Here is a 24,460-nt window from a genome sequence, read left to right on the forward strand (position 1 = left end):
AACGAATATAAAAGTTTTTTTTGTTCACCATGTACGGTGTAACGAGCCAGATAATAAATTAGTACATAGATCTCTGGTTGAACACTAAACATTTACAGTTTGAATCATTTTTTGTGATAATAAGACTGCATTTGAATCAGGACTGTATTTTTTTTAATAATGTGTCATTTGAATAGATACATCCACTTATTCAGCTTGCATTCAATCTTAATTTTGTTTCGCCTTTAACTGCATATCTGCATTTTGCATTTACCGCTACATTGACCAATCACATTCTTCATCTTGACCAGTAACGCCACCTTTCGCGTCATATCTGGCGCCAAAAGAAAATTAGACGGCTATGCCGAATATGCCGAAAAATCCCCCCCCCCTTTTTTTTTTTAAAAAATGACATAGATTCTATATGTTGTTTTTTTCTGAAAAGTCTGAATATTGAGAAAATTAGCATGGAATAAAGATTATTCATGTCAATTTCCATGTCAATCCTGTCGTTTCCCTTAATGAAATATTACCAAGTATGGGCCTTCTCATTTTTAAATGTAATATTTCAAGCATATATCTTGTGGGACCCGCAAATGTAAATGCAGGCCTTGAATGAACACCGGGTTCGTCTTTAATTTATTTAACTCATAAACGAACAACTCTGGTCCTGCCGTTTGGACCGCAATGTAGGAAAACGGCCATGGACTGTTGTAGGGGAGACAACTCTTGAAGAAATCTCGGGAAGCTTTTCTATGACTCAGAATAGGTCATGAACTTATGCGGAAACGATTGTAAATCCATAAGAAAGTTATATCAACATCATGTATAGGTAATTTTGAATTATAAAAGTAAAAATGCAGAGGAAGGAAAGTCGGTGGATTACCGAAATATCGGTCCCAGATGTGGAGAAGCGGCGAATTCCAAGTAAACATTATGTAAGTTGATAGGAACGACATTTGTTGACATTTTTAGGTTCCAAGACACCACACCTGTCATAGGTAGACTAATCATAATTCAAAATTAAAAGTCACGATAATTCAAATCATTTAGAAAAATCGGCGTAATCTGTTTTGTAGAAATCAATTTATCAACGATGTTTAACTTTTACAAAGTTTCGTGTAATCTTTAATCAACATGTAGACTATTGTTTGAGATATAACATGTACTACATACATGTATATATATAAAAGAATATATAATAAACCATATGAAAATGCTTCGTATAACGGTAATAAACCCTAATATAAGCACAGTATACGGACATTTTGATAGGGATAATTTTTATTATAAAAAAAGTAAGTTACACATATCTTTTGACAATTAAATGATAAGCTGAGGTCTTTCAAAATTATAGCTTTTAACTACCTATTATAAATTACAGTCACATATATATTTGAATATATTTCATTAATAATTAGGCCCTCAAGTATCAGGGGCTCTGACTATATTATTAGATATGTACGTTTGAGTACAACAATTCTAGCTGTCCCCTGACATCATACGCACAACACAATATATGAAATCGCCTTTTGTGAGAGTGACACTTTACATTCCCAGCTCCAATAATACATGTAGGTATTGTTCCGTATCAATTGCTTTGTTGTCTGTGTCACGATCATACTTCCCTTTTATATAAAAACTTTGAATTCTAGTGAATCGACATGCATGGGTGCACTTTCCTAAATTATGTCTATATATATTTTAAATTGCTTCAATTTATAATTGTCACATATAAACTTTGATACTTTTTCTAATAATTTGGAAACAAGTAATAAATCAGCATTATACTAGTCTATTCGCTCCTTTTGGCCTAGAGCGGTCTTTTTTCTGGGAGGAAACCAGAGTCCCTTAAGAAAAACCCATGTGGTCTGTCAGGCAGGTCCCCTTACTTTTTCATCGTCTGGGATGAAAGAGAAGTGTGTTCCATTGTGGACACTTTTCACAGTCCCAGTGGCAACTAAAAGTTTCAGTCAGTAATATGGGATTCGCCACCCGTAATTGTCACTACTACCCGCTGTTTGGGCTGAGATTTGCGGGATGAAATGAACCTACCGCGTAGAAAAAACAAAAACATTCACTACATAGCATGTCCTGTCATCACATTGATTCAACTCGCGATGTTATTCTGTTAAACTTTTTATTTATTTATTTATTTACTTTACTTTACCATCTGTACAACACCTAAGATGTTTTCTAATCAATTTTAATAGGCCTCGACGAATTAATTATCGACCGAGGGGGATCGTTTTCACAACATAACGATATTTATTGTTGTTTATACCCACTATATTTGTGTAACTGTTCCATGTTCTATGTCTATATGTGATTGCATGTAATTTTCCCGTGTCTTGATAAAGGGGCAGATGCCTCGAAAATTTGACAATTTACTTGTCTGTACTGTCATTATTACTACTTGACAAATTATATATATATACATTGTATATACATGTATACACTACTGAGTCAAACGTTTTTATACTCAATCTTATTCAGCTATATAATCTTACCATTTAATTGTTTTTTTCAAAAAAGATCCTGATATTACTGGTCATAGGCCTATTAAAACAAAATTTTGTATGCTGAAAGATATTTTCAAATTCATTTTCATACTAATTCCATATATTAATTTCATTTGTCATATACATAAAAATTCAAAAGGTTATAATTATATAATTACTGCATGAATTTTCGCAGCATCATTTTGATGATATTTTGTAATAAAAGCGTATGAATGATGACAGTGCTATTTGTAATTTAATATTGTTGCCAATTTCAATTCATTCTCTAACATACAGGGTATTGTGCATCGGTATTTGTATAAGGAATTTCAATATATTTCTTTACAACACACCAAACATCAATAAAATCGCGAATGAAGTCAGAGTGAGTGATTGAAAAACGATAAAAATACAATGAAATTGTAGTAAAATTAAATTTTGTGGGAAATACTTTTGACCCAAAAGTGTATATACATGTATATAAGAAATAGAAAAACTTGACAACACATGTATATACTTACCGTCTCCTATTGGCAAATTCTTCAAAATCTGTCTGAAGATCGAATCGCTATGAGACGATGAAAGTACTAAAGATATATATATATATGTTGTAAAGTTTTTGATGAAACAAATCATAAAACAAGTTAAACTCACAAATTACACTTAAACAAAATATATTTTCATTGTCACTAAATTCACAACATGCATGTATTGAATTATTACTACAAAGAGATATATATATAGGCCTGTAATGGCTGTCAAAGTTTCCTACCTCAGTATAGACCATTCTGGTTTTATGAAATATTTCTATCCCCGGATTGTTTTATTTATAGATTCACTGTATGTATAACCTGTAAATATCAGACTAGAACAGATCGGGTCAGTCAAAATCTTCACTATGTGCAAAATTAATTTCTTGAAGAATTTATGAAAAATAAAAATAACCCTGCATATACACATTGATGGTATGCTGTATCACTGATGTCATTAAAAATATCCATTCTTCGAAAGGACAAGACATACTGAATCCTGTCTCACTCTTTGAATGTGAATGTTAATAATATTAATGACATTAATGATTTCAATGTCACTGACATTCCCCCCCCCCCCCCCCCCCCCCCCCCCCCCCCCCCCCCCCCAAAGCCCTTGGGTAACCAAAGCCTTGGGTAAGTCCTGCTTATTTATAATCCCCTTCAAAATAAAAAGTGATTCGCAAAGCCCTTCCTAACCATTCCATTTTAGGAGAAAGGACTTATTTTTAGAATAAATAGGGTACTATACTTTTACACGACGGATTATTTTAGGATAAATAATGTATAAGTTTGATTATGGGTAATTAAGGAACTTAAATTTACACTGATACAAGTTTGTTTATATCAATATCTATTCAAGTCAGGAAACAATGTACATATACTCGCGTGAATCAGATAAAGGGATCAACCTGCATGTTATGTTAAAACTCAAATTTCTCGAAAAGGAAGTATGATAAAACATCCGCATATATACGAAATACATTCATCGTTATAGGAACGCCTCTTCCCATAAGTGTATCCTTACACTTTATCTGGAAAAAAGATTGATGTTCTCAATCGAAGTCAATGAAGGGTTGTTTATTTTGCTGATGATATTTGTCAATTAGTCTGATAAATCTTTGCAGAAAGATGTTCCAGATCTTGAGACTGAAGCAATAGTACCACTTCTGAAAAATTACTGCTTTAATATTTTTTTTTTAAAGAGGCTTACCCCAGAAGGACCGGTAAACGGCACATCTCCGATCACTAAATAAACTTCAGTACGTTTCTATGTGACAAAATTAGAGGCTTTCCGACTTTATTTCTTGAAAACAATTACAGAATATGTATTTAAAAGACGTTTTAAAACTCAACCTGAGAGGGAAATGTATGGAATATAACGGCAAATCTTCTTTGTAAATCGCCGCTGCCTTTGAAGTTATCACTGTGCGGCACTGTGCACGTGCTTGTTTCTTTGATGTGTCAATCAAATTAGACTACACTTTATAGCGGGGACTTATTGCAGGTTGCAATTAAATAAATAATATTTAAAAAATGAGGTTTTAATATCACTTTTCAGCGTTTTATAAGGAAAATAAAATGAAAAACTCAACAATTCCAAAAATCTGTCATGTGTAAACAATCTTTTTCTATTAGCCAATTTTTCTGATATCTCTGCGGGCAAGCCTCTTTAACATTCCCACATGAAAGTATTTTCCTAAAATTGGTTATATTAAGTGAAACCATTTTGGTGTAAAGTGCAAAAAGGTGAAAGCAAGGGGACTACTACAAAAATGGTTCAAACATCTAATTTTGTTATCCGTGCTGAAACGCATTAGTTCGTTGACTTATTTCACCAGCAGTTTAACATTATATCCACCAGCATTAAAACTATGCCATTTATCTTTTTTAAAGATATTTCTTGTTTTACATGTTTTGGGACTTAGTCATTATGATGTTTATTCCAAAACAGGAATATATTTATATATGGCAAATCAGAGGAATTCAAATTTTCTGGTTTAAGCCTTTTAGGGTTGTCCATGCATGCACATGTACAGATTCTCTGAATAACCATTAATGACAATTGTATGTGTACCTATGCAGTATATGTATGCATTTAAATGAGAAAGTGTTGTAAGTTAGTATATAGGATCAGACTAATTAATCACACCTGGCCTGACAAGTTACTAGTGTGCTATCATCAGTTACATAGATTTGTGCTTACCTATTTGACAGGTGTACATCGTCATGGTGACCTGGTCCGATCAAACTACCACATGCCTCTACAGAAGGTACAGTCGATTCTTCGATTTTCAGGTAAGTATTTTCTTATGCATTTACACTCCATTTTCACCATTTAAATTTCTGCACTGAAATTTTCTACATTCACAGCTGAAGATGTTACTATATCGGATTGAATTTTCTATTTAAGAGTTTCATGGTTAATTTACTTTCTTTACAAATACATATTAATTTGAATGGTGGTCAGACTGCCTCAGGGTCATCAGATAAACTTTATATATTATGTGACAGTTTATCAAGGTTGTCCACACGTTCATTCCCCTGAAGGCAGATGGTCGGTTAAGGTATCTGGTATATATGTATACATATATACAGTAATTTGGTCGGGTATACATGTAGGTTGATTGAAGTTTCTAGTTTATTCTGATATCATTTTTCATTTGATTCATTGAAGCAAGGTATATGTGAGTCCATGTTACTGAATCTTTCCGAAGTGGCACAGGACGTATGTACTATAGGTGTCCTGCCTGTGAGACCCCATATAATCTCTAGATCTCTTGAGAGAGGAGCAGATTGAGACACACATCCCTCCCCCCACCCTCCCCTAAAGAGGAGTGGATCGAGAGACACACACACCCTCCCAACCTTCCCCTTAAGAGGAATGGATCGAGAGACACACCCCTCCCCCCCCCCCCCCCTCCACCTCTCATAAAGATGAGCAGTGCAAGAGACACCCTCCCTTCCCTGAAAAGGAACTGATCGAGACACACACACCGTCCCCTAAAGAGAAATGGATCGAGAGATACACACACCCTCCCCCCACCCTCCCCTAAAGAGGAGGGGAGTGAGAGAGACACTCACACACTCCCTCAACCCTCCCCTAAAGAGAAGCGGATCGAGAGACACTCACACCCTCCCCCCTCCCTCCCCTTAAGAGGAGGGGATTGAGACCCCCCCCCCCCCCCCTCCCAGCCTCAACTAATGAGGAGTGGAAAGAGGCACACACACACACCCTCCCCTATACAGGAGCAGCTTGAGAGACACACATACCCTCCCTCCACCCTCCCCTAAAGAGAGGCAGATCGAGAGACCCACATACCCTCCCTCCACCCTCCCCTAAAGAGAGGCAGATTGAGAGACACACATACCCTCCCCCACCCTCCCCTAAAGAGGAGCAGATCGAGAGACACACATACCCTCCCCCACCCTCCCCTAAAGAGAGGCAGATCGAGAGACACACATACCCTCCCTCCACCCTCCCCTAAAGAGAGGCAGATCGAGACACACACATACCCTCCCCCACCCTCCCCTAAAGAGGGGCAGATCGAGAGACACACATACCCTCCCTCCACCCTCCCCTAAAGAGGGGCAGATCGAGAGACACACATACCTCCCAAAACCCTCCCCTAAAGAGGAGCAGATCGAGAAACACACACCCTCCCGGGACCACCTTCCCCTCAAGAGGGGCTGATCGAGATACACACACACCCACCCTTCCTCCACCCTCCCCTAAAGAGGAGCATATTGAGAGACACACACACACCCTCCCCCACCCTCCCCTAAAGAGGAGCAGATCAAAACACACACTCTCCACTAATTATATAAAGAGGAGCGCGGATAGAGAGAACTGAGAGCACACACAGAGGTGCCGAGCGAGACACTTCTTCACTAGGTAAGGGGGGATAATTTGAGGATAAATACAGTGATACACTTCTTCACTTAGGAAGGGGGGATAATTTGAGGATAAATACAGTGATAAACTTCTTCACTTAGGAAGGGGGGATAATTTGAGGATACATACAGTGATAAACTTCTTCACTTAGGAAGGGGGGATAATTTGAGGATAAATACAGTGATAAACTTCTTCACTAAGGAAGGGGGATAATTTGAGGATTAAATACAGTGATAAACTTCTTCACTAAGGAAGGGGGGATAATTTGAGGATTAAATACAGTGATAAACTTTTTCACTAAGGAAGGGGGATAATTTGAGGATTAAATACAGTGATAAACTTCTTCACTAAGGAAGGGGAATAATTTGAGGATTAAATACAGTGATAAACTTCTTCACTAGGTAAGGGGGGATAATTTGAGGATAAATACAGTGATAAACTTCTTCACTAAGGAAGGGGGATAATTTGAGGATTAAATACAGTGATAAACTTCTTCACTAAGGAAGGGGAATAATTTGAGGATTAAATACAGTGATAAACTTCTTCACTAGGTAAGGGGGGATAATTTGAGGATAAATACAGTGATAAACTTCTTCACTAAGGAAGGGGGATAATTTGAGTATAAATACAGTGATAAACTTCTTCACTAAGGAAGGGGGATAATTTGAGGATAAATACCGTGATAAACTTCTTCACTAAGGAAGGGAGATAATTTGAGGATTAAATACAGTGATAAACTTCTTCACTAGGTAAGGGGGATAATTTGAGGATAAATACAGTGATAAACTTCTTCACTATATAGGGAAGAGGGATAATTTGAGGATAAATACAGTGATAAACTTCTTCACTAAGGAAGGGGGATAATTTGAGGATAAATACAGTGATAAACTTCTTCACTAGGTAAGGGGGGATAATTTGAGGATAAATACAGTGATAAACTTCTTCACTTAGGAAGGGGGGATAATTTGAGGATAAATACAGTGATACACTTCTTCACTAGGGAAGGGGGATAATTTGAGGATAAATACAGTGATAAACTTCTTCACTTAGGAAGGGGGGATAATTTGAGGATAAATACAGCGATAAACTTATTCACTTAGGAAGGGGGATAATTTGAGGATAAATACAGTGATAAACTTCTTCACTTAGGAAGGGGGATAATTTGAGGATAAATACAGTGATATATATACGTATACACTTCTTCACTTAGGAAGGGGGGATAATTTGAGGATAAATACAGTGATACACTTCTTCACTAGGGAAGGGGGGATAATTTGAGGATAAATACAATGATAAACTTCTTCACTAGGTAAGGGGGATAATTTGGGGATAAATACAGTGATAAACTTCTTCACTTAGAAAGGGGGATAATTTGAGGATAAATACAGTGATAAACTTCTTCACTTAGAAAGGGGGGATAATTTGAGGATAAATACAATGATAAACTTCTTCACTAGGTAAGGGGGATAATTTGAGGATAAATACAGTGATAAACTTCTTCACTAGGTAAGGGGGATAGATAAACTTCTTCACTAGGGAAGAGGGATAATTTGAGGATAAATACAGTGATAAACTTCTTCACTAGGGAAGGGGGGTAATTTGAGGATAAATACAGTGATAAACTTCTTCACTTAGGAAGGGGGGATAATTTGAGGATAAATACAGTGATAAACTTCTTCACTAGGTAAGGGGGGATAATTTGAGGATAAATACAGTGATAAACTTCTTCACTTAGGAAGGGGGGATAATTTGAGGATAAATACAGTGATACACTTCTTCACTAGGTAAGGGGGGTAATTTGAGGATAAATACAGTGATAAACTTCTTCACTAGGGAAATTGGGGATAATTTGAGGATAAATACAGTGATACACTTCTTCACTTAGGAAGTGGGGGTAATTTGAGGATAAATACAGTGATAAACTTCTTCACTAGGGAAGGGGGGATAATTTTAGGATAAATACAGTCTAAGCGTTTTCCTCACATAGGGAAGGTGGACTATTTGAGGATAATTACTCTTAGGAGGAAGGAATTGTTTGATGATTAATATGGTACTGAACAGTTTTACTTGGGGAGAGGCTTAATTGAGGATAAATACAGTACCAAACTATTTTACTACTGAATGGGGATGATTTGAGGATAATATATATGATACATGTGAGAGAGAACAGGCAAAACACATTCCTACAGAGAGTCCCGAGAGGAATATGGAACATGGGTCTCAGGCCTGATAAACCATGGCTCTACCTCCTGAGCCAAAGTAGCATGCTCCGTCAGCTGAGTGATAAAGGTGGTATTTATAACACTATGTACAAGCCACACCAACCAGTTCGTTTACACTTCTCCCCCTGCTTTTCTTGAAATGTACTCAAATCTCAACCCATTACTCTCAATACCACCACCATGGGATTTTATTTGGGTGCCAATGTTAAAGAACAGAGAGAAACACATATTCCTACAGAGTCCCCTGACAAGACTCTAATCTGGGTCTCTGATGTGATAAGCCATGGCTCTACCTCCTGATCATATGCCAAAGAAACATGCTCGCCAACTGAGTGACAGAGGCTGTATTTAACACTTTATACAAGCCAGACTGACCCATGACTTTTACACATGCACATGCAAAATTATGTAATATAAATGTATCGTAAATTGTGGGGTTTATAAGGTTCAGGGGTAGCATGATCTTCATTTTTCTTCATTCACTTTATCATCTGTGTTTTTAGCTTACCTGGTCCAAAGGACTAAGGTGATCAGCTTATATTATGCCATACTGTAGCGTCCGTTGTTCGGCCGGCCGGCCGTCGTCTGTCCATCAGTAAACAATTGACTTCTTCTTCATACCACAGATAAGAATTTTACCAAATTTGGTCAGATGCATCCCTATGGGGTGGAGACTCAAAATTGTACAAATGGTGGGGCTGACCCCCAAGGGGTCTGAGGGGCGGGGGCCAATTTGGCTCTCTTAATATAAACGACTTCTTCTCTGAAACTGAGCAATGGATATCACTCATATTTGCCTTGTAGCATCACTATGGGGTGGGAATTCAAAATTGTACAAATGATGGACCTGACCCTCGAGGGGCCTGAGGGGCGGGGCTAAATGTGGTCAATTGGGCTATATTGATATAAAAGACTTCTTCTCTGAAACCGAGCAATGGATAACGCTCATTATTTGTCTGGAAGCATCGATCACTATTGAGTGGGGACTCAAAATTGTACAGATGATGGGGTTGACCCCCGTGGGGCCTGAGTGGCGGGGCCAAGAGGGATAAATTAATTTGGCTAAATTGATATGAACAACTTCTTCTCTGCAACCAAGCAATGGATATTGCTCATATTTGACTGTGAACATCCGTTTGGAGTCGTGATTCACAATTGTACCAAATGGTGGGGCCAACCTTCCTGGGGCGGCATGAGGGACGGGGCCAAAAGGCTTCAATTTGGCGAAATTGATAAAAACAACTTCTTCTCTAAAACTAAGCAATAGATATGGTTCATATTTGAATGGTAGCATCCCCCTGGGTAGGTATTCAAAATTGTACAAATGACAGGGCTGACTCCCCCGGGAGCTAAGAGGACTGGCCAAAAGGGGTTATTTTGGCAGAATTGATATAATTGACTTTTTCTCTAAAACTAAGCATTGGATATTGCTCATATTTGAATGGTAGCACTCCTATGGGGTAGGGATTCAAAATTGTAAAAATGACAAAGCTGACCCCCCTGGAGATAAGAGGTGGGGCCAAAAAGGGGTCATTTTGGCAGAATTGATATAATTGACTTTTTCTCTGAAACTAAGCATTAGATATCTCTAATATTTGACTGGTAGCATCCCCTTGGGTTAAGGATTCAAAATTGTACAAATGATTGGGCCAACCCCTTGAGGGCTGAGGGGCGGGGCTTAAAGGGGTCAATTTGTTTGGCTAAATTGATATGAAACAATTAACTTCTTCTCTGAAACAGCTCATGTTTGACTGGGTGCATCCTTTGGGTAGAGATTCAAAATTTTATAAAGGAAGGAACTGACCCCCGCTGGGCAGAGGGCAGGGTCAAAAGAGGTCAATTGGTTTAAACAACTTCTTTTCTGAAACTAAGCAATGGATATCACTCACATTTGTGTGGTAGCTATATAGATATAGTATCCCTATATATATATGGGGTTGCACCAAAAGTCAGTTTTATTTAATGGATTAATGCATTTTTTGGCATAACAACCTCACCTGTATACCCATATAATATGCCTATGATATATTGACATAGCAATACTAGTGACAAATATACTTAATTAAGCATCATTCTTGTTTCATATCTCACGAAAACAGGTCAGCGATTCAGGCCCTCTGGGCCTCTTGTTATACTAAATATTGTGTTTTTACCCCAAATATATTGAATTGTTCGTATCACTAGTGTTAAGTTTTTGATAAGAAGGTTAATGAACTACTTATACCTATTATAATATAACATTTAAACATTTTGTACCTATCCATGGTTCAGTGATTAAGATATTGTGATCCAGTGTAGGTAAGTATCTAATTGGTGATTTGTTTACTGTATTCGGTCATGACAGGATATCAAGCTGTTTATCTCTACGACATCAAAACATTTTTTATCACAGGGATGTTCCTATATATTGGTTTAGTATACGTAGCTGTAGATATTCTAGGCCACAGGTGATTTTGTGCTCTAGATCATAAGGTGGACAGGGGCAAATTACATTGTCAAGATTCCATTTCTAAGTTTGGGCTCCTTATATAACTTTTCCATTTTATCATATAAGGACCAAATAGTACAATTTCATATACATGTAAGAGTGGTCGGTTGGCACTGTGGTCCTTTCACCTAGAACCAGCTGGGTTTGAATCCCCAATCAATGTGAAAGGGTATTGGGTTATGATCACCTATCTGGGTTTTCTCTGACCTGGGTGCTCTGTTTTCCTTTCACATTAAAAGACCCCTCACACGATTATGTATCAGTATGTGAAATGATTATTAATTAGCGCATGGAAGTGAATATATAGCATGATGATGATGATGATGATGATGATGAAAATGATGATGATGATGATGATGATAATTTCATGTATAAGTGTATGTGTTATATTTTTGTATTATACTATGCTGAAAAACTTGAAAAAAAGACCCCTCACACGTTTCAATTCGAGAGATTAATACATAAGTTAACATAACATGTTTTGCAGTTAAATAAAGTTTACATTACACTGATACATATAATGTATATCATTGTAACTAAGTTGTATTTGTTACCAATAAGTCTAGTAATATCTCAGCCCCTGTTTTATACGTAATTATAAGCTGATAAATGTTGATGTTCAAAGTGATAATATATCTTTCTTTTGTGCTAGATAAATAATTTAAGGTTGTTTTTATAGTAAACATGTACAATGTATGTGAGTGTATCTTGTTGACACACGTCCTTTAAAGGAAGTCTCGTGGTCTGACCATATCTCGGTGACACAACCCCAGTAGTTGTCTATATACAGGTCCAGATATATATGTAGCCAGTCACAAACGTTTTTTCTTTAATTTTACAGAATGAACTGCTGGACAAGTTTCCCCTTGAGGCCGGCCTTCTTGATCCTTTGAAAAGGATTATACCTTTTTTGCCAGGTAAGATTCAAATCTAAATCATTAATTAACATAAATTTTCAAGTAAAACGTCATTACACAATTTATCATATTAATGTTTTTACGGGAGTTTAGTGTAGATATACTTGGTGTTGTTGATAGGATTTTAAGGAAGTATATACCTGTACTTGAGTTAAGTGTTTTTGTATTATTTACGTTTACATAGTTTTTCTTACGTGACTCATGGTGGCATGCGTATCTCTCATCACACTTACTGGTCATTATAATGATAATTATAGTGTTAAAGTCAAGTAGAATTAAGTATTCAGCTTTTAATTAGCACATGTATATCAAAGATTGATGTTTAAGTCAAGTAGAATTAAGTATTTATCTTTTAATTAGCATGTATATAAAAGAATGATTTATTTTGATGTTCAGGTTGTAGAGGGAAAAAAATACCTAAAATATTTATTTCAACCTTATAATTGTGTGTATACTAATATGTATGATATGATATTTTTACTTCGATATGTAATAATGCCCCAGTAATACAAAAACATATAACATTATACTAATTACTTATCTGGTAGCTTGCCTATGTAATTATGCTGGGTAGTAAGCTTAGGTCAACCAATTGTTTCAGCAGTTATATATAATTATTAATATGTCAATATGAAATAATAAACTCATAGCAAATACTATGACTTAGTCCTACAGTAAACGTCCTACAATAAGCCACCACCTATTACTTAGTCCTAAAATAAGCCACCACCTATTACTTAGTCCTACAATAAACATCCTACAATAAGCCCATACCTATTACTTAGTCCTATAATAAACATCCTACAATAAGCCAATACCTATTACTTAGTCCTACAATAAACGTCCTACAGTAAGCCCACACCTATTACTTAGTCCTACAATAAGCCCACACCTATAACTTAGTCCTACAATAAGCCAACACCTATTACTTAGTCCTACAATAAGCCCACATCTATTACTTAGTCCTATTACTTAGACCTACAATAAGCTTACACCTATTATTTAGACCTACAATAAGCACACACCTATTACTTAGACCTACAATAAGCCCACATCTATTACTTAGTCCTATAATAAGCCCACACCTATTACTTAGTCCTACAATAAGCCCACATCTATTACTTAGACCTATTACTTAGACCTACAATAAGCCCACACCTATTATTTAGACCTACAATAAGCCCACACCTATAACTTAGTCCTACAATAAGCCCACACCTATTACTTAGTCCTACAATAAGCCCACATCTATTACTTAGTCCTACAATAAGCCCACATCTATTACTTAGACCTATTACTTAGACCTACAATAAGCCCACACCTATTATTTAGACCTACAATAAGCCCACACCTATAACTTAGTCCTACAATAAGCCCACACCTAGTACTTAGTCCTACAATAAGCCCACATCTATTACTTAGTCCTACAATAAGCCCACATCTATGACTTAGTCCTACAATAAGCCCACACCTATTACTTAGACCTACAATAAGCTTACACCTATTACTTAGTCCTACAATAAGCCCACATCTATTACTTAGTCCTACAATAAGCCCACACCTAATACTTAGACTTCCAATAAGCCCACATCTATTACTTAGACCTACAATAAGCCCACACCTATTACTTAGTCCTTATATAATAAGCCCACACGTATTACTTAATCCTACAATAAACCCACACTTATTACTTAGTCCTACAATAAGCCCACATCTATAACTTAGTCTTACAATAAACACCCTACAATAAGCCTACACCTATTACTTATTCCTACAATAAGCCAACACCTATTACTTAGTCCTGATATAATAAGCCCACACCTATTACTTATTCCTATAATAAGCCCACACCTATTACTTATTCCTACAATAAGCCAACACCTCTTTCTTAGTCCTATAATAAGCCCACACCTATTACTTATTCCTACAATAAGCACACACCTATTACTTATTCCTATAATAAGCCCACACCTCTTTCTTAGTCCTACAATAAGCCCACACCTATTACTTATTCCTACAATAAGCCCACACCTATTACTTATTCCTACAATAAGCCCACACCTATTACTTAGTCCTACAATAAACCCAAACCTATTACTTAGTCCTACAATAAACACCCTACAATAAACCCACACCTCTTCCTTAGTCCTATAAGCCCACACCTATTACTTAGTCCTACAATAAGCCCACACCTATTACTTATTCCTACAATAAGCCCACACCTATTACTTATTCCTACAATAAGCCCACACCTATTACTTATTCCTACAATAAGCCCACACCTATTACTTAGTCCTACAATAAGCCCACACCTATTACTTATTCCTACAATAAGCCAACACCTATTACTTAGTCCTACAATAAGCCCACACATTAGTTAGTCCTACAATAAGCCCACATCTATAACTTAGTCGTACAATAAACACCCTACAATAAGCCCACACCTATTACTTAGTCCTACAATAAGCCCACACCTATAACTTAGTCCTGCAATAAGCCCACATCTATTACTTAGTCCTACAATAAGCCCACACCTATTACTTATTCCTACAAGAAGGCCACACCTATATAAATGTACATATTTTGAATCAATCAAAGGTTCAGATCAACTGTGTTACAGCATCATGTAAGTCCGGAGCTGAATTTAATTTATGCTGTTGCGGAGGTCATCAGAGGTCACTAATAGTTCTAGCTCTCATATATACAAATGTATACTAATACTGGAAAAGTTGTTAAATAGGGAAGGATATATATATACAAAAAGTGTATTAAAGTTACTATTACTATAAAATTACTAGGTGATATTAAAATATTAGCAGGTGTGATATTTCAAAAATGCAACTGATAACTTCCTTAATTATGGAAATGAAAAGTGGCCTCAACTGTACATGTGTTTTAACCACTTAGTCAGTGCATGATAACATTACAATTCTGTATGCCCTAGAACAATGCATTAATTATTGCTCCTTAGCAGAATAATTAATTAACTCTTTAATTGCGTACATTTGGCTTTGTGTAGTATTCTGTACAAAAATCAGCCGAGGTTAACAGCGATTGAAACTCAGAAATGTCATATTTATAAAACATTATATATAGTAACAGCTGGTGCGTCCCTAGATCATAAACCCATGCAGTAATTTCACTTTTTATAAGAAGAAATCACGGTTTAATCTATGAAATCTACAGTTACATGTATAGTCGCTTTAAGTGGAGTGTTTATGTATTGCCTATATCATCGTGATCGGTGATGCAATATATATACATGTATGTACCTAGTTACAGAGGATAACCCACCACAATTGATAATGATTGTTATCTAACAAGCTGATTTTAATCTCAAGTGCAGTCTACATGTTCTAACAGGATCTAACTTAAGAGATTAAATATCGTAATATCATGTTTTGAAGAATTTGATACGGACAGTGATGTAACAATATATATATACATAGTCATTTATTAGTCTCCTAACGGTGAAACTGGGGGGACTATAGGTTTTGCCTGCGTCTGTCTGTCCGTCAGTCTGTCTGTCCGGTTAAAGTTTTGGTTAAAGTTTTATAATGGCACACCATTCACTTAATAATGGTATTAGGATGCTGATTCTTTGCATAGAGGTTCTTTGGATGTGTGGCATTACTTTTGTACAGATAAAACTGAAAAAATTATTTTCATTTTTTGAAATTTTTGCATATTATGAACTTAACTTTTTTCTCTGTTTTATATATTCTTCAGGTTAAAGTTTTGGTTAAAGTTATATAATGGCACACCATTCACTTAATAATGGTATTAGGATGCTGATTCTTTGCATAGAGGTTCTTTGGATGTGTGGCATTACTTTTGTACAGATAAAACTGAAAAAATTATTTTCATTTTTTGAAATTTTTGCATATTATGAACTTAACTTTTTTCTCTGTTTTATATATTCTTCAGGTTAAAGTTTTGGTTAAAGTTTTATAATGGCACACCATTCACTTAATAATTGGATTAGGATGCTGATTCTTTACATAGAGGTTCTTTTGGTGTGTGACATTACTTTTGTATGGTTATAAATGAAAAAAATTATGTTCATTTTTTGAAAATGTTTGCATGTTATGAACTTAACGTTTTTCTCTGTATTCTAAAAAATTATGTTCACTTTTTGAATTTTATTCCATATTATGGACTTAACTGTTTTCTCTGTATTCTTGAGGTTCAAAGTTTTGTAATGACTCTCCATTCACGTAATAATGGTATTACAACTATGCTGTGCTGTGCAGAACCATGGTTATATTTCAATCCAAGGCTGTTATTACACATTTCACTTTAAATTCACTTTAGATTCTTTTACTCTGTACAGTAGACATACCAAAAGAATTCTGAATACATGTACCTGAATATCTTTTATGGGCACGAAACATTGTTAATTCAACCCAATAGAGTTGAATTTACACATTGTTTGGAATGAACTAAGTTTCATAAAATGATCATGTTTCAGTTTTGGCTAAACTTATTTACTCAAATTTGGCTAAAATTTTAACTTGAAGGCACGGGTAGGGGACATGTATTGGTTTAGCAATACTCACAGAATGCTTGGTATCATTGAATTGTGATATCAATATGATCATTTTTCACTTAAAATTATAAGTTGATGAAATGTGTAAAGCTCATTATATATAGACGTCCAGTGGTCATTTCTGTGTGAAGGTCAGTATTATTAGCTCACCTGCTCAAAGGGCAAGTGAGCTTATGCCGTGGTGCGTCATCCGTCGTCCGTCCCTCCGTCGTCCGTCTGTCTGGCGTCAACTTTTTCATTTAAACAACTTCTTCTCAATAACCAAGAGGCCCAGCAACTCCAAATTGGGCCTGTAGCATGCTGAGGTTAAGGGCTACCAAGTTTGTTAAAATAAATGACCTAGACCTTCATTCAAAGTCACATGGGTCAAATATGCTATAATCTTCAAATGAATTCTTCTCAATAACCAAGGGGCCCAGGGACTTGATATTAAGCCTGAAGCATGCTGGTGTGAAGTGCTGCCAAGTTTGTTCAAATGAATTACCTTGACCTTCATTTAAGGTCACATGGGTCAAATAGGTTATAATATTCAAACGACTTCTCAATAACCAAGAGGCCCAGGGACTTGATATTGGGCCTGTCTGTAGCATGCTTAGAGCCAAGTCACCAAGACCCGAGCTTAGGCCAATAGTATGCTGTAATGAAGGACTAGAAAATATATTGACATGAATAAACCTAGCTTACTCTGATATTTGAATAAAGTTGTTATCAGCATAGTATCTGTAGGAATGTCCTCAATCAACTGCAAATTTGCTGTAGAGCCAGGTGAGCGATACAGGCCCATTTGGCCTCTTGTATATAGATATCCAGTACTAGTGGTAATTTCTATGTAAAGGTCAAGGTCATTATATTATGTATAGATGTCCAGTGGTCATTTCTGTGTAAAGGTCATTAGATGTCCATTGGTCATCTCTGTATAAAGTTCATTAGATGTCCAGCCGTACATTTCTGTTTAAAGGTCATTCAGGTCTAAATTGAATAGTTGACCAGAGGTCGACCATTGCCCTGTAATTTGTCATTATACAGAGATCTAGATATCTAGGATTATTTGAGTGAATATGTTGTGATATTTATTAGTCATAGAAATAAAAACGATTACTGATGGATTGTGTTTAGGTCACCAATATCACAGGCCATGTTTGTGTAATGGGAGAATATGTAAAAGTATATATATCATGTCAGCAGTCAGATAGTAAATCAATCTTTGTGTAAGGATGGGAAATAACATTTCTAGTATTTTTATAAATGTAAAAGTTTAATTTTTCGTAAATACCTGTTGCCATTTTCTGATAAAACAGGAAAGCAAAATGATAGGATTTCAGTTGGAGAGTAACCATGTATTATGAGTAGGGAGGAAGAAGTGATTCATAGATTATGTAAAACAATTAAGTGTTACTGGTAGTAAGTATTGTTGTTGTGTACATGCTTTAATCGGTTGTACTGCTGTGAGTAGTGAAACTGTAAATTATTATACGTACAGGAAAGATCTACTTTGGACGAAGCCATATTCGGGATGTCGCTCTGAAACGACTTCAGCCGATAGACGAATACTGCAAGGTATGGTACAGATCAGGCAGGAAGTTAATGTGTTATTAGTTTATTATTCACCTTACAGATGGATGTATGAAGGGGGGAGGGACACTAATGTCCATTTTCTACATGGCGTATATGTGCAGTGTGACACCGAAGTTAAATTGTCAACCCTCTAGTGGCTTAACTTCATTCTTTGAGTTGATTTCATCAATTTGTATACAATTATACATTTACCTAATTAAGGGTGTTAATATCTTGCACAAGCTGGAGTTTCAGGGTTGCGTGTTCAAGGTCAAGGTCACTTGGCTATTTCTGCAAAATCCTTTAATTTGCCAGTGATCATGAGGAGCTTGACCTTTGAGAGATTTTCATCAAACTTTTTAGGATCATAATATCTTGGTGCTGTGTGAGTGACATGGTTGTTGCAGGGTCAAGGTCATTGTCACTGTCAGAACTGTGGTGACCTCGACAAGTTTCAGTTTCAAGGTTGATAAGTCAAGGTCACTATGCATTTCTGTTGTATTCCTTGAGGGATTTTGTATCAAACTTCACACAATTAAAAAGGTCCATAATAGCTAGTGGGGTCGGTTTCAGGGTTGTGGCAATTGTTCACCGACTACTATTTTTAGAAAAGCATTGTCAATGCTCTAGAGGATCCATTCCTTGAGGGATTTGGGTGAAGTTTCATAGACTTGTAAAAGACCAGAACAGCTAGCAGGGGGGGGGGGGGGCAGTAGGGGACATGTATTGTTTTAGACTTTCAGCAATGCCTATTTTGCTTGTTTCAATAGGAAATTCTATTTACATTAGTAATTGACCTAATTAGAGCACTTGCCGACTAAAGGCTATACACGATGTACAACACAACTTTTTTTCTGGCAAAGAGTTAATGATGGAAGTATACATGCACTTAACCAGTAAAAAAACCTGTAAAAAGGTTATGCCCCTAGCTAGCTCACTGATCTGCTTTATGAAATCTACAATCATTTTACTAAGTAGTCAATGGCACAGTGGTAACACACTTGCCTTTCACCTAGGCAGCCAGGGTTCGATTCTCCACAATCTTTCACTAAGTAGTCGGAGGCACAGTGAGTGATCATTATATAACACATTTACCTTTCACCTAGGCAGCCAGGGTTCGATTCCCCGATCAGATGTGAAAAGGTATATGGGGTCACTTGCCTCACTACTGATGTGGGTTTTCTCTGTATATATTCCTCCTACATTATTTTTATATAAGAATGGCTTCTCACATTTCCATCCGGACCAACAAGAGTGATTAATATAAATTGTATAACTTAATTGATTCACAATTGTTTTGGGTAAATAAAGAATTGTTGTAGAATAATGTTTGCATCACAGCGGTTTTAATAAAGATATTTTTTTATTCCATATATTTTTTTTAAGTGCATGATCAGGTGTGCTTCTTAGGTAAAATATGATGTTTAAGGAAGTAGATTTGAGATTGTTTTTACTCGGGGAAATCGCTCTATGATAGATTTATATACAGAGTAATCTGACGTTTCACCTGAATACAGCATGTATTTCCTTTCACAGGTGTCTGAGTTAATGATTTCCTTGTCTTGTGTACATATCTTAAGTGAAATATGAGAAAAACAGGAAATTTGTCACAGAGTTAAAAATTGTTTCCATTGTCACCCTGTACAATAACACTGCAATTTATACACATGTAGATGTCATTTTAATGACAGAAATAATTTTTTCTGTGAAAAATAATTTAGTAGACTCTATAACACTTTTATTATAAATCTGTTATCGAGAGGAATAAGTGGTCTGGCTTGAAATTCCTTTGTGAGAAATTTGAATCGTACAGTTATCAAGGAAATAATTCTGACATTTTTGTCAGATATTACTGTAATATATATTTTAGGGTTTATCTTATTCCTTTTAGGCTCTCATTTCACTGCCTTCGAAAATCTCCCGCTGTGAGGACGTTTTGGATTTCTTTGACGTTGGACCTGAGGACATTGTTCCAGCGAATGAAAACGCCCAGTATGTGTAGAGAGCTACTGAGTTTAATGTAGATAGAATGAACAAACGTTTTACAAATTCTTATATCAAACAGTTTGGATATGCAACAGGTACTGCAAATTAAAGCATGTATGTAACAGCTATATTTTTATTTAATTTTCAATGACAAATTATGATCATCCTAATTAATTAATATAACTAGAGTCATTACATATAAAGTTAAGTTATTTGTGAAGTAATAATTAATTTTCAATGACAAATGATAATCATCCTAATTAATTAATATGACTGTAGAGTCATTACATATTAAGTAACATTATTTGTGATGTTATGATTATGAACCACATGAATTTAAATAGCAAGGTTTGAAACTGACACATTTATATAAGCCTGTGAAATTTGAAGTATAATAATGGTGTCGTTAGTCTGACGTAAACTTTTGTTTCTCTGGAGAGCTCTCCTCCTAAATTTACTGACTCGGATCGCTTTGAAACTTATTGTACATTATACAAGTAATATGTATGTAGTTAATATGTTTCCTTGAGAGGAATTTTGATTTGATTGTTTTTTTAAGTATTTGATTTTTTTTGTCCACATATCCAACATTTTTCAACCAATTTCTTTTGATTATATCAGTATTTGATTTTTTTTGTCCACATATCCAACATTTTTCAACCAATTTCTTTTGTTTATTTCAGTATTTGATTTTTTTTGTCCACATATCCAACATTTTTCAACCAATTTCTTTTGTTCATTTCAGTATTTGATTTTTTTTGTCCACATTATAATCCAACATTTTTCAACCAATTTCTTCTGTTTATTTCAGTATTTGATTTTTTTGTCCACATATCCGACATTTTTCAACCGATTTCTTTGAAACTTGGAGCCTTTATAAACATGGTATATAGTTGTGTTTCCTTGAAACGCATTTTGATTCTACAATGTTGCAAGATTTATTTTCCTAAGCTTTATATATTGAAGTGCTTAATTTTTTTCCTGAGATTTTTTTTTTTTTTTAATTTGGTATATCAATATATCAAGTAGTGTTTAATGAGTACCTTAGGTATCAACCCTGATTACTGGTCCCTCAAGCTATTTGAAAATTAAACATTGAGTAGACTTTGATTTGCTGTAAAGATTAAGGTTAAAGTATGCGACCTAACCACTCATAAGGTGATGTAAATTTTACTTCAATGAGATAAAGTATTATTATAATATAACACTGTTTGATAATCATGATCAACGGTCTACAATATTTAATATTCCTCTAACTTGCTCTTGTCTTTTGAACAAGAGCTTATATCATGGTGCAGTATCCAATTTAATGAGGCTTCAGTATTTTCACACAACTTCTAAATAACCAGTATTAAGAGTCATCATATTGAACCGTTACCATCCTGATCATGAGATGAAGGGCTGGAATAGGTTTGTTCATATGAATGACCTTGACCTTCTTTTGAAGATATCACAGATGTTAGATATGCTGAAATCTTTATGTTATATCCCCTGATAAAAGTTTTTGCTCCATTCTTCTTCTTATAATTAATCTTATTATTATTACAAGCTTACTGTCAGTAAGTATTTATATATTACAGAATCTAAAATGCCAAATGAAGATAAGAAAATAACGTATTTATTCTAATAAACGCCCGAGGGCGTGAACTTTTTCCAAGGGGGGGGGGGGGGGGGGGGGGGGGGGGCGTTTAATGGAGATCAAAATTTCAGAGTCGGTAAATTGTGAGATCTGTTGTATGTACCCATTTCACACCATGAAACATGTGTATATGTATCCAAAACATTGTAAAACTAAGTGACAAACATTTTGACACCCGTGTATGAAATTGCAAGAAACATAAACTTTGTTATTTATACTGACGGTAGTTGTACATTACGTATTACATACCACGGTAAGTTCTTTTTCTCGAATTGAGGAATTTTTCTTTCCCAAAAAAAAAAGGGGGGGGGGGGGGGGGGGTATTAGGGTGGGGGGCGTTTATTAGAATAAATACGGTATGCTTTTGTTGGGTATACATGTAGCAGAAACTGGATTCTAATATCACTGATATAACTAACTCTATACGGATTACAACGTATACATTGAATTAAAACTCAAGTTTTATCCAGCTGATTGGTCAACCACTCAGTAAAAAGACTCCCTTATTAACAGTATCTATGCCTGCATTCAATCGTACTTTATAGCTACCTGAAATACATTTCTTTAACAAATATATAATTATTTAAACATTTTTCTTATGATTAATGCAACAGTTTTCTCTCACAGTAAGAATCTTTGTGTGCTTCAATTCAGGTCAACAAGCGCTATTAAATATTAGTTAACAGCTTGTTTCGCAATTGTTATGAAATAAATATATAAAGTTTAACTTGTTTTGTAATTTTGTAAAATAAATAATTTGTTATGCAATTGTTGTAAAATAAGTTTAAAAAAAAATTGCAACTGTTGAACAAATAATTAACATGGTTTGCAATTGTTGTTAAATGATTTATATCAAAATAATCTACCCATAAATATAAAGCAAAAAAATAAAACCTAATTTGCATGAACACCTACCTGGGAAGAAATGTCATGCATTTGTATTTATTTAAGATTGACTTATAGGTTAAGACATGCATTAAAATTTTTTAGTGTTTTCATAATTGAAAACACAAAAGAAAACGAAAATGGAAAAAAAATATATATATAAATAAAAATGTAGAGACCTGGGATCGAATTCTCACCATAAAAATTTGACAATGAAATCTTAAACGCTAAATTACTTATCGACTTCGGAGGAACACTTCCGTCAAGGAAGATTTTTTTATCCATTATTAGCAAAACTTGCCTAATTGTATCTTATGCATATTTCAATATATGGTGCCATACAATAATACATTTGTATATATATTTGAAGTTATAGATAATTTGAAATATATTGCAATTAACAAAAACAACATATTCAATACATCGAAACAATATTTTTTTACATGTTTTCTCAGCAGTCAACATTTTGATATAAACTCAAAACCAGAATGTTGTTTTCCCAAAATTAGAATTTTCACTTTTAGAAGAAATTTATTTGAAGGGGAAAAATTCAATTTAATTTTTAACTCACCTGGCCCGAAGGGCTCCCATTATTTCCCTCGAAAATTTAACGTAACTTTATACGAATGTCGTTTGTAATGTCATACTTCACCTATATAAAGTACCAGTTTTCAACATAATGGATCAATGTAAAAATTTTGACCAATGTAGTATATGCCATTACAAACATCATTGTGATATTAACTTCTTCATTTACGACTTCATGTGTCATTTGTCAGACATATGTAATGGCCCTCATGTGTCATTTGTCAGACATATGTAATGGCCCTCATGTGTCATTTGTCAGACATATGTAATGGCCCTCATGTGTCATTTGTCAGACATATGTAATGGCCCTCATGTGTCATTTGTCAGACATATGTAATGGCCCTCATGTGTCATTTGTCAGACATATGTAATGGTCCTCATGTGTCATTTGTCAGACATATGTAATGGTCCTCATGTGTCATTTGTCAGACATATGTAATGGCCCTCATGTGTCATTTGTCAGACATATGTAATGGTCCTCATGTGTCATTTGTCAGACATATGTAATGGTCCTCGTTCCAATAAGCAATTGTTGATTCTGAACTGAAATAGAAATTGATTAAATTAAGACAATATTCATAATATGTGGTGGAAATGGAGGCTAATTTAAAAGTTAAATTTGGTAAATTCTTCCATCAAAATCTTTAATTCCTTCATATGCTGCAAACTGGCCAGCAATATATATATATATATACTCTAAGTACTTTCACCAATCAATCTGGAACAA

The 24,460-nt window shown here is 35.2% G+C and overlaps 1 protein-coding gene across 4 annotated transcripts in view; it reads left to right on the forward strand.

Annotated features, from left to right (window-relative positions):
* The first annotated feature begins 760 nt into the window (after positions 1 to 760).
* The window catches only part of LOC117339165 (SH3 and PX domain-containing protein 2A-like), a 43,455-nt gene continuing 19,755 nt past the window's right edge, over positions 761 to 24,460 (forward strand). Inside the window, exons 1-5 of one of the 4 annotated variants that reach the window (XM_033900598.1) lie at positions 761 to 917; positions 5,228 to 5,308; positions 12,457 to 12,532; positions 18,562 to 18,638; positions 20,527 to 20,627. In XM_033900598.1, the coding sequence (XP_033756489.1) occupies positions 837 to 917; positions 5,228 to 5,308; positions 12,457 to 12,532; positions 18,562 to 18,638; positions 20,527 to 20,627 (416 nt within the window). In that variant the 5' untranslated portion in view covers positions 761 to 836. Of the gene's footprint in view, positions 918 to 5,227; positions 5,309 to 12,364; positions 12,533 to 18,561; positions 18,639 to 20,526; positions 20,628 to 24,460 lie in introns of those variants that run through there. The other 3 variants (XM_033900599.1, XM_033900600.1, XM_033900601.1) reach the window with 3 other exon arrangements.

Source organism: Pecten maximus, chromosome 12, assembly GCF_902652985.1.
Source record: "Pecten maximus chromosome 12, xPecMax1.1, whole genome shotgun sequence".
Taxonomy (NCBI): Eukaryota; Metazoa; Mollusca; class Bivalvia; order Pectinida; family Pectinidae; genus Pecten; species Pecten maximus.